The sequence below is a fragment of the Acinonyx jubatus genome, chromosome A3 (genome assembly GCF_027475565.1).
Source record: "Acinonyx jubatus isolate Ajub_Pintada_27869175 chromosome A3, VMU_Ajub_asm_v1.0, whole genome shotgun sequence".
Taxonomy (NCBI): domain Eukaryota; kingdom Metazoa; phylum Chordata; class Mammalia; order Carnivora; family Felidae; genus Acinonyx; species Acinonyx jubatus.
In genome coordinates, this window is record NC_069388.1 from 59,844,363 (window position 1) to 59,863,939 (window position 19,577).

General features: G+C 47.5%; 1 protein-coding gene across 5 annotated transcripts in view; it reads left to right on the top strand.

Moving 5' to 3' along the window:
* Positions 1-19,577, top strand: part of CRACDL (CRACD like) — a 138,666-nt gene that overhangs the window by 97,592 nt on the left and 21,497 nt on the right. For 3 of the 5 annotated variants that reach the window (XM_027072638.2, XM_027072639.2, XM_027072637.2), the window contains exons 4-7: positions 1,432-1,567; positions 1,918-2,079; positions 7,997-8,224; positions 11,399-12,959. In XM_027072638.2, the coding sequence (XP_026928439.1) occupies positions 1,432-1,567; positions 1,918-2,079; positions 7,997-8,224; positions 11,399-12,959 (2,087 nt within the window). Of the gene's footprint in view, positions 1-727; positions 880-1,431; positions 1,568-1,917; positions 2,080-7,996; positions 8,225-11,398; positions 12,960-19,577 lie in introns of all 5 variants that reach the window. The other 2 variants (XM_053200478.1, XM_053200479.1) reach the window with 1 other exon arrangement.

Genomic DNA, 19,577 nt, shown 5'->3' on the forward strand with positions numbered 1-19,577 from the left:
TTAGTGCAGTCTGGTGCTGCCTGTGTACAGAGCTCCCCCTTACCTACTTGGTCAGCTGCAAAGTTTCCATGGTTTATACAGATACCTACTGAAGGTCATTGGGTTGATGATAGTCTTTTGCTTCTATAAATGTAGCAAATGGCCTTGAACGTATGACATTTTGTGTTTTTGCCAGTGTATCGTTGAAAAGGCAGAGGCCTTTTCATGCTGTCTCAACTCCTACTTACACCCCCAGAGTGGAGGTGTTCAGGCAGTGGTTATGACTTCCAGTGGGCGTGGCCATGGGCTACCCTACTGTAGGAAGGAAACCCAGGTGTGCCTGTGATCTTTGTGACAGGAGCTGCCATTGGCAGGAAGGGCCCATCTAGTTCTTTCACTTGGCCTGATGCCTTCCGAGAAGTGTAAGGACACACCCTTCTGGGAGCCGTAGGTTCCCCACTTGCAGACTCACAACTGTGGGCTAGAAAGAAGTTGGAAAGCATCATTAACCAACACAATGTGATCTGCAGTGGAGCAGGACCACCCCTAAGAGTGCTCAATGCCTCACAGAGGACAGGATGCCTGGGGCAGCCTGGAGGTGGGGGAGTGTGGAGCACAAGATGGCCAGTGCCTGTAGGGGCGGGCCTTCCTTCCTTCATCATCGGATCTCAATCATCTCCTTCCATCTATTGTTCAGGCAGTCACTGCCAGTAGGAAAATCTGACAACCAACTCTCACATCCTCTTAGGACATTTTGTGAAATGAGTCCTTTGGGTTCAGTTCTGAATTGGAGTCTTGAGCTCAGAGCTGTGGCAGAGGCTGAGATGATGATGACAGAAATGCCCACCATCTGTATTCCAGGACCTAGGCACACAGGCTGGATTGCACAGATCATATCAGGTAATGAAAAGAGGGCATGGCTTAGCAGATTTGAAATTCTCATTTCAAACCCAGCCTGTGGATGTGTGTTTTGGACCACCTTGCAAGGATGCCTCCGTCAGACAGGCCCTCAGCCTGCTGTGCAAAAACAGCCTCTAGCCCACTGAGGGGCTGCATGTTGGCCCACAAGGAATGATTTCATCTTCCCTGGACATCCATGCCAGTCTTCTGTGCAACCCCCCAGCCAGCCGAGGAGCCCTGCCAACCCTTCCTTTCTACAGGCTTACTGTCATGGACCTCACACCTCGTCAGACCCTGGTTTTCCCATTAATGAAAAGAATTCACACAGTCTTCAGATCTGTTAGGAAAATTCCTATCTCTGCAATGCTCTTAATAGTTGACTGTGGTATTTGACAGGGTTGGGATAAACTGGAGTCAGAAGCCGTTAAAAAAGAAATGTAACCAAAGGCTTATTGTATGATGTGCCATTAGCCCCAACCCCCTTGTTCATCCTGAGCACCCCGAGGGAGAGATGGAGGAGAACAGAGTTTCACAGTGCCTCTTTTATCCTAGGGAGTCGAGGGGTGCGCTGGGCAGCCGGGCCCTGTCACATGACAGTATTTTCATTCCTGAGTCTGGACAGGATCCTACTCGACCTGTGCGGGTGTTTTCCCAAGAAAATGTGTGTGACCGGATTAAAGCCCTACAGGTAAAGTTTTCCTTGGCAGTGACACTTGGGATGTATGTCAAAGATGTATCAATAAGTTTTAAAATTATTTCTGCTTGGTTTATTTAACGTATCTTAAAGTATATTTGCATTCCAGACACACCAAGTTAATTACAATTGGATCTTGATTCATGCCTAGTTATAAGCACTCATTTTCAAGATGAGAGCAAGACAGCTAGTAGCAGACACTCTTGTGCTTCCATCTGCTACACCAGGCTACACCAGGCAGAGGTGTTGAAAGTACCTCCTGAAGGAATGAATTGGAGCAAGAAGATTTGTTGATAAAAAGTTGCTGATGGAAATAAGAGCAAATGTTCTTTATTCCAATCTAGTTAAAAATACAGTGTAATGTGAAAATGGGGCCACCCCCTCCTCCAGGGGGTCTTCCTGCCAAGCGAGGAGATGACACCGGCATGAGTTCTGAGGATGATGGTCTGCCCAGGAGCCCCCCAGAGATGTCCCTGCATGACATTGGTCCCGGCACAACCATAAAGGCAAGTGACAGCCTGAACCACCTCACAGCTTTGTCTGCGCCCACTACAGAGGACAGTTGGGAACTCTGGTGGCCCCTGTTAAGATTCCCATGGGTGGGTATGGCCGTGGTCCATGCAGCTAGGAGGTGTTCCAGACCCAAACAGTGGGAGCTCACCGTCAGTCCTTGGACTGTATTTGTTTTCATTCTTTGAGCAGAAATTCCTGTTTTGTCAGGAGATATAGCGTTGGTAACATTTTTCATCATGGTTACAGGTCAGATACAATCAACCCTTTACCTGGTTTTTCCTGTCTGGGCAGATGACCGGACTGGGCATCCCATCTCCAAACAAGGGAAATACCTTTGTATCTGTTTTCTGTTGTCATGACATTTGGCTGGAGGGAGAAGGGAGTGGTGAACATACATGACTTCATCTAGACTCTCAGATCTGAGTTTAAGACCATGAGATCTTGTTGATCTAGGGTTAGAATGTGAGGTGTGATGTAGGTAAACAGGGAAGCAGGGAAAGTTTGACAAGCAGGAGGGGTGTTTATGACCTCAGTAGGGCAGGGGAGTTGATCATGGATAACACCCTTCCCCATTAGAAAACAGGTAGAAAACTTGAGCTCCTTCTCCTGTATAAGCTACCCTGCTCATGGTGCCACCATTTTAAGCCCATACAATGTGCTTGTACATAAATGATCATTTTTCCCTTTAGACAAGACTTGCTGAGGGCTGGATAGAATTGGAGTTCTATGTGTAATGCTGATACTTGAAAAACAAATTAAGGCCAGAGTCCATGTTTTATAGCCACCCACCTGCCCTGTGCATTCTTGGAGCTACACTTGTGCCCTGGTCAAAAGCTGTTCCCAGTAAATCTCAGGGTTTCATTGTGAACCATCATCTTGCAGATTCTGTGCTGATCTGAAATACACTCAGTGGTCACTTCAATTTGGACATCCAGAAGCCCCCCTCCAAAAACAAGGGAAAGAATATTTACCTAATTTATGGGTAGTTGTGGGTTCCCAGAGCATCACTGATGAAAGGCAGAGGAAGGACTGTGGTATAGCTGAATGTAAGTAAGCCCCAGGGCTGGAGGTTTACTCAGGGCTGGCTAGAGAATTCTTCTCTCTGGAATTCTGCTCTAGGGTGAACCTGTCCCTGCTTTCTCCATGAGCAGAGTCTGAGGACAGTGATCTACCCACACCTGCTCTCCCATGTCGAAGAGAAGGAAGAGAAGACAAGGAAGATGATTTGGCCTATTTCCTGGACTTTGAGCCAACCCTGTACCCCTTAATACCTTAAAATACTGGAAGGGAAGGTTTGACAGGCTATTGCTGCCTATGGTGACACGTGAAAGACCCATGTTTGTACTCTGAGATGTGCAGCTTCAGAGTCCCCAGCCTCAGGACCAGATGTGACTTTGTATGTTTTAGGGCCATATGTTGGGGAGATGACCCTCACGAGCCATAGTTGACTGACTTGCCCTCACTCCATCCCACAGTTCTCTGGCTCTCACAGCACCATGGTTCTCTGCATTGAACTGGGAAGGTACAGAATAACAGGTAGTTTCTAATTCCATTCATTAGGGCATGAGCCCAACTCCAAACCTGCAAAGCACCATGATGCACAAATTCTATCTTTAGTTGCCTGGGAGCCACTCACACTGGACAGGGCTATGGCCTCATCCTTCTCAGTGTCCCTCCTATGGTGGCTATGTTACTGACAAAACAGTGCTCTGAGTATGAACAAGCCACTAGCTTCACAGGAACCTAAAATTGGAAGCTTTAAGACTTAAAAATATATATATATATATATAATCTTTATTATCAAGATTTTGAAGACACGGTGATCATATTTTATGCCCTAAAAGTTTTTTGGGCACAATGGACTGACTGAGATGGGGAAACAATGCAGCCTTTAAAGTGTTTTTACATAACACATGGTATTTGATATAATGGTACTTTAAATCCCACCAGGATGGGATTGTGAGCTGTTTAATTTTTTTCCTATTGACGACTCCTTACACAAGCCCACATGCCTGACAGAAAAACTTAAAGATTATTTTGATACAAGGTTTCCAGGAACAAGTATTTCATGATAAGACCAAGGTGATATTTCCTGATGGATGAGTTTTTCAGGAAATGCATGGAATTATTTTAAAATCTCATTGCCACATTAGGTAACAACTGGTGAAACGTGGTGATTTTTATGGTAAAATTACATCAAACTAGCCATCTGCTAAGTGTCCTACCATTAAGTAGAAAACACTGGGTAGAGGGTGGCAAGCTGGCAAGTTGTCTTTATCCTGGGGGATGAGGGAAGGTAACATGGAGAGACAGCATGTCTCTGGTGGAAACACACACACTGCTGTGCTACCAATGGGCAGGTTCTGTCACCTGTAGGAATCTGTGTCCTCAGAGGGTTTTGGAGAGGATTTCGTGAGATCAGGTAGGTCAGTGCCTCCCCTTCCCTCACCAGGAAAGGCCAGCTGGAGTGCAAAGCCAGCAGGCCTCTCCTGCCCAGAAAGGTCCCACTGGCTCTACTTCACGTCTGTGGCCTGTTCCTGCGTGCGCCTCCCTCAGCCCACTCCTCAGTGGCTGAGCACCCCCCTTCTCTCTCTCTCTCTTTTTTTTTTTTTTTTTTTTTTTGATAGCTACTATTTGTTGGACAAGTACCATGTGCCAGGACTGAAATTTCTGTTTTCCATGTGTAACAATAGTCTTATAAGGAAGGTGTTACTGACTAATTTAACAGGTGAGGTAATTGTGAACCCCTCTCTTTGAGGACAAACACTGTAAAGCAGCTGTCACTCAGGTTCACCCCCAAAAAAGCCTCTGAACTCCAGGCCATTTTCCCATGTGAGTCACATTCCTCCAACGAAGGGCCTCCTGTTAGACTTTTTAAATCATTCACTTCCAGAATCATCCAGAAGCACAGATTTCAGGTCAAACTGGGCAACTGGGGCAAGCAATGCAAGTGTGAATGCTTCCGGCCCACAGACAAAAATCCAGGTCAGCTTTCCCAGCCTGTACTGTACCCACAGACCTTACCCCAAGTCGCATAGTTGCTTCTCTGATCAAACACTGGACTCACCGTTCTCCTCAGTCATGAAAGTGTTGGTCTTTTCAGGCCCTAAGAACTCTCCGAATGACAGCAAAGACTGAGAAGTGAGAGTTCAGTGCCCTAGTAGGAAGACCAACCGTGACAGCCAGTGCAGGGATTTTGTGGGGACAGAGGTCATTGTGATCAGAGTTTCTAGGAAGTTAAGCTCCTTGCCAGGATCTGCCTCCCCCACCCACCGTCACCCATGCAGGGGCCAGAGTGGGTTTGAACCCAGGACCGTCTGCTCAAACAGTGCAAAGCTAGTGGACGGGAAGCAGGGAAGGTTTTTCCTTTGGGTTAATGGGATGTGTGTGTGGCGTGGGCGTTGACCACATCTCATGTCCTCACAGAAGATGTCATCATTCTCACCCGAGAGTCACTGCATTTGCAAAGCAGCTCATCTTGCCTGGTCTCTTGAGTCAGAAAAAAACACAGTCAGAAAAACACAAAAACAAGAGCCAAAATTTTACCAAGTGTATATACATTGTTCCTCTAGACAAGGGTGAAAATGAAGAAGCCTTCTCTATGTTCTTTGGAATGTACCCATTCTACCAGTGACCCTGAGGGAGGACTGCCTGGGAGAGGTGTCATCTGCCCAATCTTAGGTGACTTCCTGAGTCATCAGCTACAGCAGTGGAAGCCAAAGCCACAGGCACAGAGGAAGCCGGGAGCCCTGTGGTTTATTTTTTTAAATAATTTTTCTAGCTTTATTCCCGTAAGAACACAAGTCGCTGAAACAAGAGAACTAAAATAGATTAGGTCCATTTATAACGCTTTCCCCTTCATTTTAGTAATTGTCTTCTCCTAATTGGTAGGAATAAACTTAATACTTGCAGGAGAAAATACAACTTTCTGTTAACAGGGAAAATACGTTTCTCTGAGGAAGTTCCCTTGCAGGACAATCCCTGCCTCAGCTTGTCTCTCTAACAGTGACACACGTCTGGTGCCCCCCTAGTTTAGCAGGGGCTACTGGAGTCTGCTCTGTCCGGGGCTCCAGGGCTGTTGAAGAGCTGAGCAGGATGTACCCAGACCCCTGTGAGTCCACTTGCTGCCCACATCTTGTTTGCTGCCTCCCCTGAGGAGACCATTTTCACAGGGGCTTACTAAATCATTGTGAGGTGCATAAAATTATGGTCTTAAGTTAAAATGTGTGTTCCAAAGAACACACAGCACCCATTAGGATGGCTACTATCAAAGAAACAGAAAATAACAAGTGTTGGAAAGGATGTGGAGAAATTGAAGCCCCTGTACACTGGTGGGAATGCAAACTGGTACAGCCACTGTAGAAAACAGCATGGAGGTTCTTCAAAAAATGAAAAATAAAGCTACTCTGTGATCCAGTAGTTCCACTTCTGGGTAGATACCTGAAAGAATTGAAAGCTAGTTCTTGAAGAGGTATTTCTACACACATGTTCACAGAAGCATTATTCGCAACAGTTATAATGTGTAAGCAGCCCAGGTGTCCATTGATGGATGAACGGATACACAAAATGTGGTATTTCCATACACTGGAATATCATTCAGCTTTGTAAAGGTAGGAAAGCCTGACACATCCTATTACATGGATGGACATTAAGGACATTATGCAAAGTGAAATAAGCCAGACAAAAAAAGCAAATACGGTATGATTCCACTCAGTGTGAGGTAGCTAGAGTAGTCAAGTTCATAGAGACAGGAGGTAGAGTGGTGGTGGCCAGGAGTTGACAGTGGGGGATGGTGAATTGTTGTTGAGTGGGTGCAGTTTCAGTTTTACAAGAGTAAAAGCTCTGGAGATGGTTGCACAGCAACATGAGTATACTTAATGCCACTGAACTGTGTGGTCAGAAGTGGTCACAATAGTAAATGTTGTGTGTATAACATATAAAATTTGGCAAATAAAAAACATTGGGGGGAAAATGTAAACTTGACCCTAATACTGAGCACCACAGTAGAACGGAAGTAGGTGGTAGATTTGTAACTGAAGCCCAGCACCTCCCAGATTCTCTCCCTGCTCCTCGCTCATCTGGGCTGTGTTTGCTCAGGGGTGCACAGTGGGTACACCCCCCCCCCCCCGACACACACACACACTATTTCATGCTGACAAATGTCTTTGTGGCAGAACCCACTTAGACCTCACTCAGTCATGGAGTTTGCCAAGTTCAGTGGGCAGGTAACAGCATGTTGCACTCATCCTTCCACGTGACTCCCCAAATCCCCTTCCTCTCTGACAACACTTTTGCCCTTGCCTGACTTAGTGCCTCCCTGCTGAGGTATAAACTAGTAAAATATTTGTAACTACAGATGGAAACTTACAGCCCTATGTCTCCAAGAGGACACATGAAGATACAGGAACCTTCTAGAATGAGTGAAATGCAGCTGCCGTGATGGGGTGCTGGGTGGTGGGCTTGGCACATCTTTTGCCCCAGCCTGTAAAATCACACCTTTGGGCCACCCTCTCAGGACCAAGGCTGCTCTTAGAGAAATTGGGTCGGTCTGTTTCACCGGAGAAAGAGGCTCTTGTCTGAATCACAGATACCTGCTTAGGAAGGTGAAGGCAGAGTTATCTCATCAAGGGTGCCTAGGACATAGGTTCTCTGCACGGCCTTGGAAATGAGTAAGTTGTTAGGGGTTGGCCCAACTTTTAAAGTTGCCAGCTTTTCTAAGGAACACTTTTCTAAGGGGGTGTCCTGGAACTCTCCCTGTTGAGAGCCAGATTTTAAATCTGTCCTTCCATGTAAAGCCCAGAGATGGTATGAGGAGACTGAGCACCATACAAGAAGGGAGCTGATGTGCTGGTGGGACCATTTCATACCGCGAAGTTAATGCTTGGTGTGTTTGCTTCTTCTCCCATGAAGGTCTCTTTAGTATCCTCATCCCGGCCACAGTCTCCAGACCAGCTCTCCTCCAGGCACGCGAGCGATGCCAGTGTCTCCCCCCGCACCTCTGACAGCAGCGTGGCACCCGTGGCTGATTTCGATTACCCTCCAGAATTTTCCTCCTGCCTGGACAATTCTGCAGCTAAGCACAAGCTCCTGGTTAAGCCCCGCAACCAGAGGTCCAGCAAAATGAGGCGGCTGTCTTCGGTAATCGGGCTTTTTCTTACAGGCAGACTTGATGTCCCCCCACTCCCACCCACCCCCGCCTCTCTCCCCTCAGGGTCACGTGCCCCTTCTGAGAAACCCCATGGTCAGTAGGACCAACTCCAGGAGCTAGAGTTGCTCATCTTTTTCAATATACGTCAGATATGTCTCTTCCTTGCATAAACATGCCATCTGTTCTTTGGTTCTGCAGCACCTCCTGTGAAAGCTGCTACATGCTGTGGGTCCCTTGCCTTCCAACAGCACTGAGTGTAAGGTCCACACTCCAGGCCTGGCATGACCATGCCCTGCCTACCTCTGAGACCTACTCTTATTCTCTGCCTCACTCACTCAACACGATTTGGCCTGTCTCTGGCCTCAGGCCTTGATCTCTTGCTTGAGACATTCTTCTCCTGGCTGGCTCCTTAGCCTTGGAGTCTCAGCTCAGAGGTCTTCTCCCCAGAGGGGCTCACTTGACCATCTTATGGAAAGCAGCCCTCCCTTCCCACCCCTTCACTTTCTTTATAGCACAGGCCACACACATAAGTGACCTTTATAATTGTGTATGCTCACTTGTTTATTGCCAGTCTTCTTGAGACCTTGTCCCAGCCCTACATCCCGCCCCTAGAGCAATGCTAACCACACAGCTGGCATTCAGTGCACATTTGTTGAATGGATGAACAAATGAAGACATGAACCAATGACAGATAAGCTGACACACTAGCACAGACTTCTGCCTTGGACAAGGACCTACTTATTAGCATGGGGACTGTGCCCCTGTGAGGACAGATCCCTCTTTGGTCACACTGCCTGGGTAGTTGTCAGCTTGTAGTTCTGGGTGTCGAGAACTCATTCGTGGAGTGTTTTGTCTTCATAGTACCCGTAGGTTATAGGTCCACACAGGACTGTAGACTTCCCCACTGCCTGATGCCCACAGTATTCCAGCCCTGGAGGAACTGAGGGCAGGTGTGGGGCCAGACTGGCCACAGAGAATGAGAGTGCTGAGAAAGAGATGTTCACAGACCAACATTCTCTCCCTCCTTCCTTGGAGACAGTATTGTGGGGGTATTGATGAAGTGCCCAGGATGAGCTAGGTGCTCAGCTAGGGGTGGTGGGCTGGGACTTCTCAGGATTCCGGGGACTCCCTGGAGACAGTGGGGTTTCCTTTGGGCGTGTGGAAGGTAGGTGCTTTTTAAACTCAGGCCAGCAGGGTTGACTTTAGAGGGGACTAAGGCTGAAGAAAGAAGTCAGCTATGGTTACCCTCAGGCCAATATGCCCTTGTGCAAGCTGGACACTTGTTGGGAACAACAAGCCACTTTGTTCCCTCGAGAAACTCTGTTCAGTGTCTGAGTCCATATTCCACACTACCTTTGTTCTGCCTGGCCCCCCACCCTTACCTCCTTGTAGCTGCCAGTGGCCCAAGGTGGGATGCTCCCAGCCAGGCCTGCTTCTCAGCTTTATGCTCATTTAGTGAGGCTTATGATAGTTTTAAAGCATGACCCACATCCTAAACAGGTTTCAACATCAGTGATTTCCTGTAGTAGCAAAAGGCCCGTGACACCTATTGAAACTGTGGCTTTTGAAAATTCTTCTGTAGATTTCTTTGCACATCTTCCTCTTTTCAAATCCATGGGAATAGAATCGTGCATCTTGGCAAGAGTTCACTTAGGCGTTGTCAGAGACATCCCACTTATCCTGTGTTCTGTTACCAAGCAGATGCCAGTGGAAATGTTAAAATAACACAGCAAACAAAAACTAAAACCTACTGCAAACACTCCCTGAGCGTTTCTTTACATCAAGGAAAGGAGGTCTGATGTCCTGAACTTTTTAAAAAGATTGACCTCAGGGCGCCTGGGTGGTTCAGTTGGTTAAGCATCTGACTTCAGCTCAGGTCATGATCTTGCGGTTCGTGGGTTTAAGCCCCGCGTAGGGCTCTGTGCTGACAGCACAGAACTTGGAGCCTGTTTCGGATTCTGTCTCTCTCTCTCTCTGCATCTCCCCCACTTTCTCTCTCTCTCTCTCTCTCTCTCTTTCAAAAACAAAAACATTAAAAAAATTTTTTTATAAAAAGATTGACCTCACACCCTCAACCTTTTGGTCATTTTCTCATGCTTTTGAATGATTCATTGCTACTTTGATCTCCTTTCCTTCCTAAGAGAGCAGCAACTGACTTTGGGTACAGTAAGGAGAAAGTTGGACTAAATTTAAATTCCAGAGACTTCAAAAAATACAAGGCAGTGTTTGATTGTCACACCGGTAGGGCTCGGGGAGAGGAGGAGCACCATAAGCTGCAGGCAATAGGCAAGACTTCCTGTTGGAGTAGAATCTCAGACTGTTCTTGGGGGTTACTGGTAGAACACCTGGAGATGTGGGGAAAGAGCAGCTGGCCAGTCACTCAGGCCCAGAGTCGGGCACATTCACTAGTGGGGGCATGGCTTGACCTGAGCAGGGACTAGGAGAAATAATTTAAGACCAGAGAATATAAGACTTTTGACTTAACTGAAAAGTTTGGACTTTATCCTATCGGCTATGCTTTTGGACTTTATCTTGTAAGCTGTGGTTTGCCGTTGACTGTGTTTGATGTGATATGAAATTACCCTTTAGGCAAACCAGTTTGCCCTCACCTTGGGGCCCATCTCTGGAGAGAGAGAGAGAGAGAGCGAGCACTGAGATGGAAAACTAGCTCTCAGGCAGCACAGGGTCATGGAGAGAGCACCAGCTTTTCACCTGAGCTAATAAGCTCAGCCTTAACCAAAGTATGGCCCTCTCTGAGCTCTCAGTACTACAAGTGCAAAGAGGAAATAATTCTTCCTTGCTGGGATGAATCAAGAGTAAATGAAATAATAGGTGTGGAGTGTAAAGCATGGCAGACACCCAGCTGATTTGATCCCCTTCCCTTTGCTCTGTGGAGCAGTGTTTGTGGCTCAGCCACTAGAACCTTAAGCACCATTTACCTAGACGGCATAGCTGCCATTGTTCTGCTGAAAGCTGAATTTGTAAGGCAAGATTCCAAACAGACCAATATGGGAGTTATTAAGAGACACCCTACCCTGTGTCACTGCCTGCTTAGGTGCCAGCTTTAGAGACACACTGTTTCCTCTTATACAAAATGGGAATGTCATAGGCATTTGACATATTTGACATGATGATGCTGTCTTTGTCCTTTTTATCTCTGCCAGCGAGCACAGTCTGAATCCCTGAGTGATCTGACGTGCACCCCAGAGGAAGAGGAATATGATGATAAGTCCTTACCCAAAGTCAGCACAGAAGAGAACCCCAATTCTGCACAGCAGGATGTGGGACTCGACAGAAGCCCTGAGCCTGGAGGACTAGCCACCATGCTGCAATCTGGGGGGCCACGGGCTAGGCGGGCACGCCTGCAGCACTGCCCTGCACTCAGTGCCAGCGCCGAGGAGGAGAGCTTCCTTGGGGATAACACCTCAAGCCGCCCAGCCACCCCCGAGGTCATTGAGTCCGAGTCGGGCCCAGTCCCCCGCGCGGAGTCCCCATCTCTGCCAGAAGGTTCCCCGCATCACCACCATAATCCTGACAGCGAAATCCAGAGGGAGGAGCCGTCCCTGGAAAGCACAAGTCCCCCAGCCAGGGAAACAGCTGATGAGGTGATTTGTGCTTCTGGAGACATCGAGATTCGATTATCCCCCTCCATCCCCGAGGGGGACACGACGCCTCCCGAGACTGACCCTGCCGTCACCTCGGAGACACCCCCTAGTCTAGATGGGCCAGACCAAAGTGTCCAGAAGGAGGTGGAGCTGACGCTGGAAGCGCCCGAGCCCGAGGGAGCAGGGAAGGGATCTCCAGAGACCCCTGCCCCAAGCCCCTCGGCTCCCAAGAGCTGCTTGAAGCACAAGGCCCCGGCGGTGAGCGAGAGCCCCGGCGCGCCGGCCGCCTGCGAGCCGCCTGCGGAGGAGCACGCTCCCGGTCCCCTGGACGGAGAGGCCGAGCCGCCCCGGGCCGAGCCCGCGGAGCCCCCACAGGGGGGCCCGGTGAGGCCGGCGCCCGAGCGGAAGGTGGAGCGGGCAGGCAGCGAGCTGCGGGCCGTGAAGTTCTCCGTGTCGTCGGGCCGGGCGTGGCCGCGCTCGGGCAGCGCCCGCCTGTTGGAGCACGCGGTCCCCGCGGGCGCCTTGCCGGTGCGCCTGCCGCTTCTGAGGAGCAGCCTGGCCTGGAGGAGCGAGGCGGCGCTCGACGACCTGCGGGCGCCCCCCGAGCCCCACAGCGGCGGCGGCCCTCGGGACTCGGGGGACGCGGCGGCCGGGCCGGGCCGGAGCCCCCGGGACGCCCCGGGAGACCCCTGCCCGGCGGCTCGCGAGCCGACATCGGGGGAGGACAGAGGCCCCTTTGCCGTCAAGCTGCGCTCCACGTCTCTGTCCTTCAAGCACAGAGAGGCGTCCTCTGCCGAAGCAAGAGGGATAAAGAGATACAGCGCTGAAATCCGGTTAGAAAGAGGGGGGCTGGCTTTGCTCCCCAAAGACGAGAAATGTCAGGTCGCGAAGGCCCCCTCCCCTCGAGGGGCACGGTCCCCGCACGAGCAGGGAAAGGGGAAGGCTCGGCCCTCGGAGCCGCTCAGCTCCAAGCCGCCCCTGCCCCGGAAGCCGCAGCTGCAGAGCCGCCCCCTGCCGTCCCCGGACGCGGGCCCCGGGGAACTGGTCAAGGCCGCGCTGCCCCAGGACCTAAGACGGGAGACCCGGTCGGCAGAGACGCGGTCGCCGCACAGGCCAGCTGGTAAGAGCTCGCGCCGCCTGGTGGGGAAGGGGCAGGGCCGTGGGCAAGTGGGGCGTCCGCAGAGTATGCAAGATCTAAGGGCGAAAACGTCGGAATCCCTCTCGGTACCACTAACACGGTTCATCCAGAGTTATGAATAGAGACCAGAGAAGGGGGAAACAGAGCAGGATTTTGTGGAAGTTCGGAGAAGTAAGGAAAATGTAAAAACTCATCTTGCAGCATATTCCCGGAGAGGAGATGGGCTGCTCAGGGGATCATTCAAATGCTTCTATCATTTCTTAAGATCGGAAGCTCAGTGAGTTCCAGAATCTTGAGATATGTGTACTCTGGTAGAAGGAGGTACTCCTGGGGCCTACAGCACTTGTTGGTTATAAATGAAGCATCTGGCTCCTCTGTCATTTAGTGTCCTTCTGACCTTCTCCCCACCCCACTCCCCAAGAAAGAATTTTTTCCTGTTTAGTAATCAGGCTCATGTGGCCCAGCCTCATGCGGGAAGCATCCCATTTATTGGAGTCACGAGCCTTTTGTGTAAAAGGAGAGCCCCTCGGGGTGGGCGTTAACTTCCTGTCCCAGAAAGGAGGTGGTGTGAAGATTGGGGCTGAATGGAAGAATCTTCTAAAGCAACTGCCCTTTAAAATGAGCAGAGGCAAAATAGATGACCTTTCTATGTCTTTGACATTTGTCACTTTTTATTTATAGTGTTTCAGATGAAACATATCTGTTGGAAATGGGTATTTGTGGCAGAGCTAAATCATCTTTCATTGCTGGGTTCTTTTATTAATGGAAATCAGTGTGCCAGAAACGAAACTACACGGACCAGTCGTGTGTGCATGTGATGAGGGCCCTAAAGAGAAATTTTCCATGGCAAATTTTATTTGAAAAAAACCAAAACTTTTAGGATGTTTTTAAGTGGCTATTCTAAGTCCAGGACTCCACTTTAGTGCTGCATTGTGGACAGAGAGGAAATAGGACGCAGTTGTTCTCCTAGGGACCCCACACCCTAAAAGGAAGGTGAAGTGCACACGTAAGAAAAAATTAGCTCACAGAAAGCAATGTAAAGACAGTTGTCAAAGAAACTCTTATCTTTTCTGCTTTCATCCTAGGAAGTGAAAGTGTGTGTGTGTGTGTGTGTGTGTGTGTGTGTATAGTGCTTTAAGTTCTTAAGGTGACAGTTCCAGGGAGTAGTGCCAGGAGAACCCCCTGAAGGAGCCCACATGCATGGCCTTCCTGATGCAAGGCCCCTTGGCTCAGCTGTAATTTTTTGCTGCTGCTACTGTCGCTACATTAGGCTAATTAGCAAGGGAGCTCTGGGAGAGGTTCAAGCTGTAGCTGATGATCCACTCTGCAGATTTCCAGCCAGGTTATTGAAGCTATTGTAGAGTGCTTCAAAAACCCATTAAAATATCAAGGGAGGAGGGGGTTTTCTCTGTGCAGATAAAACCCTGACATCAGCACCATCCACCTTCATGGCCTGGAATTGAAAATGTCTCTCAAGGGCTTGCTGACTGAATGGAACTGAAACACAGGATACTTGGGTTCATGGTCAGAGCTGGAAAAGAAGCTTCAGACGGCAATGCTTGACATATTAATAATTTAAAACTTCCTCAGCCTAAGCTGTGAGAGTTTAGGCTTGTTTATTGTCCGATGACTGGACTGGTCTATAAGGACCTTATTTTTTTTCTTTAGTTTATAAAATACGGTATTTATTACAGCTTTACTTAAAAGTATAGTATAAAAGAATTGTCCACTTGTTAACATTCTCTAAGTGACAGAAATAGCCAATCCAGTTGAATTCCAAGGTGAAAGAATCTAGGTTACTTCAGGGCAGGGGTAGTGATTTTCATTTCAGTGCAGAGAGAGGAAGGGAAGAATTACCCTCATTCTGCTTGAAACCATCTCTCTCAAAGTGTGGGTGGTATTTGAAGGGCGAGTGTCAGGTTGGGTTTTGGCTGCTGCCTGGGACCTTGGGGTCTAGGGCCTGCCTCATGCAGACCAGAACAGAATCACAGGGTCTGTGTTGTCAAATCCCATTAGTGAAAGCAGCTTCTATCTTCCCCAGACACTGGATCTGCTTGTGGTTTAATTCATTCTTATTACTTCTACTTCCATCCTCACTGCTCCCAAAATATAACCACTGGAAGCAATTAAATTCATACAAGACATACATATAATAACAGTTTTAATATCAGTATTATTCAGTTTTCCAGAAAGACCTAATTACTGCTGTTTATTATCTTGTGGTGGCAGGCACTTTACCCAGAGCTCCCAGATGGGCTGCCACCCCTGTACGCCTTCCAGGGGCGCACACACCAGAGAGTTAGGTCGCCAAGGTGTCCCAGATGGGTGCACAATCCTCCCTTCAGGACTCAAGCACTTTGTCCCCTGCACTCTGCTTATTCTTCCTCCTCTCGTCCACATTCCCACCTTCCTTCTCTGAAGGCATGAAAGAATCCTTCCGTGGGGGAGGCAGGGAGGATGCCCCAGTTGTTGCAGTAAACAGAGGAGCCCAGCTTTGCCAAGTGGGCTGGACCTCACAGGGCCATGTTGGGGCGGTTCTGCAATCCCAGTACTGTATGTGCTCATTAGTGCAAACAAGACCATTAATAGGAGGTTAACAGCTTGGGGTTACCAGCCTTGTTCACTTGTGCAGGACATTACCCATCCTCCTGGTAAGCCAGTCCATCCCAGAGTCTAAATGACAGGTCAGGAAAAAAGAGATTCTTGTGTGAGAAAATGGTAAAACATAGGAAGTATATAGAAAAAAGCCACCACTTAGGAGTCTGCTTTCTAGATGTTATCCCTGTTGTCTTTTCCTTCTAGTCATTCTTCTTTGTGTGTGTGTAATTTTTGTTTCATTTGGTTGTGGTCACATGTTGGGTATTTTGGAGAATAGTTGGACAAATTGCCATTGTCACCCAGGAGCCTCATTTGACAATGAGCCTCAGCCTTCTGTCTAAGCTCATTCCCTCCAGACTGGGCGGGTGATACAGTAGCACACGCAGACCTCTGAACCTCTTTCTCTAGACTCAGGTACTCACTCATTCATGTGTTCATTCTTGCAAGAAATATTGCATATATTTCTGTGATACACACAGCACTGTGCTGGCCCCCAAAAGGCCATCAGGAAAAGCATGAGGACCTCGCCCTCAAGGAGCTTACCAGTCTAAAGGGCCAGGTGGCAGCTGGATGCCACAGGGGAGTGTAGATAGATGCCCATCTTGTCTTTGGGTGTCAGAGGCATTTTCTGGAGGAAAGGAATTCAAAGAGACTGTCACCTACTCTATGACAGTTACTTTAGTTGTATTTAAGTTCATTTGAGTAGAACATAAGGAGTCTTTTTTTGGTATCATGCTAAAAAATATTCAGTTGATCACTCAACAGTGCAGGGGTTACAGGGACCAACCCCCTGTGCAGCCAAAAAATCCACCTGTAATCCCCAAAATTTAACTACTAATAGCCTACTGTTGACCTTTTATCGATAACACAGTTAACATATATTTTGTACGTTATGTGTCTTATATAGTGAATTTTTACTATTAAGTAAGCTAGCTAAAAGAAAATGTTATTAAGAAAATCATAAGGAAGAGGAAATATGCTTATAGCACTATATGGTATTTAGAAAAATTCTCATATATATGGACCTTGGCACTTCATACCTGTGTTGTTCAAGGGTCAACTGTGTTTATATATCTTGAATTCTTAAAAAAAGAAAAGAAAAGAAAAGTCTGTTCACATCTCCTCCTCTTTTCGGCCTATCCTTCCCTTGACAGTCCCTTCCTGACCAAGTATGGTCAACATCCTGGGCCTCCATTTCTCCACCTTTCCTGTGCTTCTCCAACTGCATATATTTTCTCTTCCTTGGCTGCCTCTCAGTGCACCAAACTCTCCTCAGTGCCCCCAGACAGAAAACATCTCATATTCCCACCTGTTTCTCAAGTTCTCTCTTCCTTTGACTCCTTCAGCCACAGCAAGCAGCGCTTAACCGTCTGTGGGCATCCCTGTCTTGACATCTCAACATTCATAATTATCCATACCTCCACCAACCTCAATCACTTTCCTTTTCAGTTACCTCATCTATCCAGATAAGCTAAAGAACTCAGAGTTATCAAAAAGATTTTAACATGGAAAAAACACTGAAAAGTCTAAAAATTATAAAGAAAAATCACTTTGTAATCCTACTTCTTTAAAATTCTGTAAAAAGGGACTTACATTTCTGACCAAGGTGGAGTAAACACACACCACCCTATGTCTCCCACTGATAAAATTTAAAAGCCTTGACAAAATGCATGAAGTGAATGTCAGAGAATTCTGAAAGGTAGGTAGGAGCTGGTGGGCTGGGCAGAGAGATCAGGACTCTGAAGACCTGCCTGCCTTGCCTCCATGGTACCAGCAACCTCTGCAGATCCCCGCTCTTGTGACTCTCCAGCCCTGCTCCTCCTGCTCCCCACCACCACCAGCACCAGCCCTGTAGGGCAGTTTGTTGGACAGTCCTGGCCCTACTCCATGTGAGCACCAGCAGCAAAGCAGCAAGCCCCTCCATGTGGTGGCACAGCCTGCAGGCTGGAGCCCTTTGGGTTCTCTCATCACTGCGCCAGGCAAATGCCAGCAGCAAACTGGAACTTCTTGTCCTTGTGGCTGTGGCAATGGCATCTTTTAGGGCAAAGCTCTTTTAATCCTTCCAGACCTACTCAGATGAGCACCACCTCCATCCATAGCAGCATGTGGGGTTCAGAGCCCTTTGACTCTCTGGGCAGCACACCAGCAGAGATCTAGTAGTGAAGCCACAGCCCCTCACAGCAGCGGCCACAGTGACAAGTTGTGCTTGTGGTGGTCCTGCAGATTTCTTTCTCTTGCCCCCTGCCCTGCGGAGTGCTGGCCACTGGAGCACACAGCAGCACAGAGGGTAAACCCTGGTTTTCTAGCTGGAAAACTGGAGGGTGGGAGTGGAAATCACAGAAGGGAGACACCTGAGAAAGGATCCTTACCTAGGTGCATGAGGTCAAGAGTTTGTCTCTGACATACATCTGCATGAGACTGACTAGAATCAGTGCAGCAGAACCTTTGAGAATTTTAATAGGACCGAGTGTGAACAGACACTCAAAATGTCTAGGATACAAACAAAAATTGTTCAACATATCAAAGAATCAGGAAAACCTAAAAAATTTTCTAAGAAAAGACACCAACATTGAGGTGATTCAAATATTAGTATTATTAGAAAAAAACTTTAAAGCAACAATTATACCATGATCTAAAAAGTAAAAGTGAGCACTCTTGAAATGAATGGGAAGCTGGACTTCAAGCTATATTACAAAGCTGTTAACCATCAAGATAGTATGGTACTGGCACAAGAACAGGCACTCAGATCAATGGAACAGAATAGAGAACCCAGAAATGGACCCACAAACTAATCTTTGCCAACTAATCTTTGACAAAGCAGGAAAGAATATTCAATGGAATAAAAACAGTCTCTTCAGGAAGTGGTGCTGGGAAAACTGGACAGTGACATGCAGAAAAATGAACCTGGACCACTTTCTTATACCATACACAAAAATAAACTCAAAATGGATGAAAGACCTAAATGTAAGACAGGAAGCCATCAAAATCCCAGAGGAGAAAGCAGGCAAGAACCTCTTTGACCTTGGCTATAGCAGCTTCTTACTCAACACGTCTCCGGAGGCAAGGAAAACAAAAGCAAAAATGAACTACTGGGACATCATCAAAATAAAAAGCATCTGCACAGCGAAGGAAACAATCAGCAAAACTAAAAGGCAACCAACAGAATGGGAGAAGATATTTGCAAATGACATATCAGGTAAAGGGTTAGTATCCAAAATCTATAGAAAACTTATCAAACTCAACACCCAAAAAACAAATAATCCAGTGAAGAAATGGGCTAAAGACATGAACAGACACTTCTCCAAATAAGACATCCACATGGCCAACAGACACATGAAACGATGCTCAACATCCCTCATCATCAGGGAAATACAAATCAAAACCACAACGAGATACCACCTCATACCTATCAGAATGGCTAACGTTAACAATTCAGGCAACAACAGATGTTGGCGAGGATGTAGAGAAAGAGGATCTCTTTTGCACTGCTGGTAGGAATGCAACCTGGTGCAGCCACTCTGGAAAACAGTATGGAGGTTCCTCAAAAAATTAAAAATAGAACTACCCTATGACCCAGCAATTGCACTACTGGGCATTTATCCAAGGGATACAGGTATGCTGTTTTGAAGGGACACATGCACCCCAGTGTTTACAGCAGCACTATCAACAATAGCTGAAGTATGGAAAGAGCACAAATGTCCATTGACGGATGAATGGATAAAGAAGATGTGGTATATATATATATAATGGAATATTACTTGGCAATCAAAAAGAATGAAATCTTGCCATTTGCAACTACATGGATGGAACTAGAGGGTATTATGCTAAGCGAAATTAGTCAGAGAAAGACAAAAATCATATGACTTCACTCATATGAGGACTTTAAGAGAAAAAACAGATGAACATAAGGGAAACAAAAATAATATAAAAACAGGGAGGGGGACAAAACATAAGAGACTCTTAAATATGGAGAACAGAGGGTTACTGGAGCGGTTGTATGAG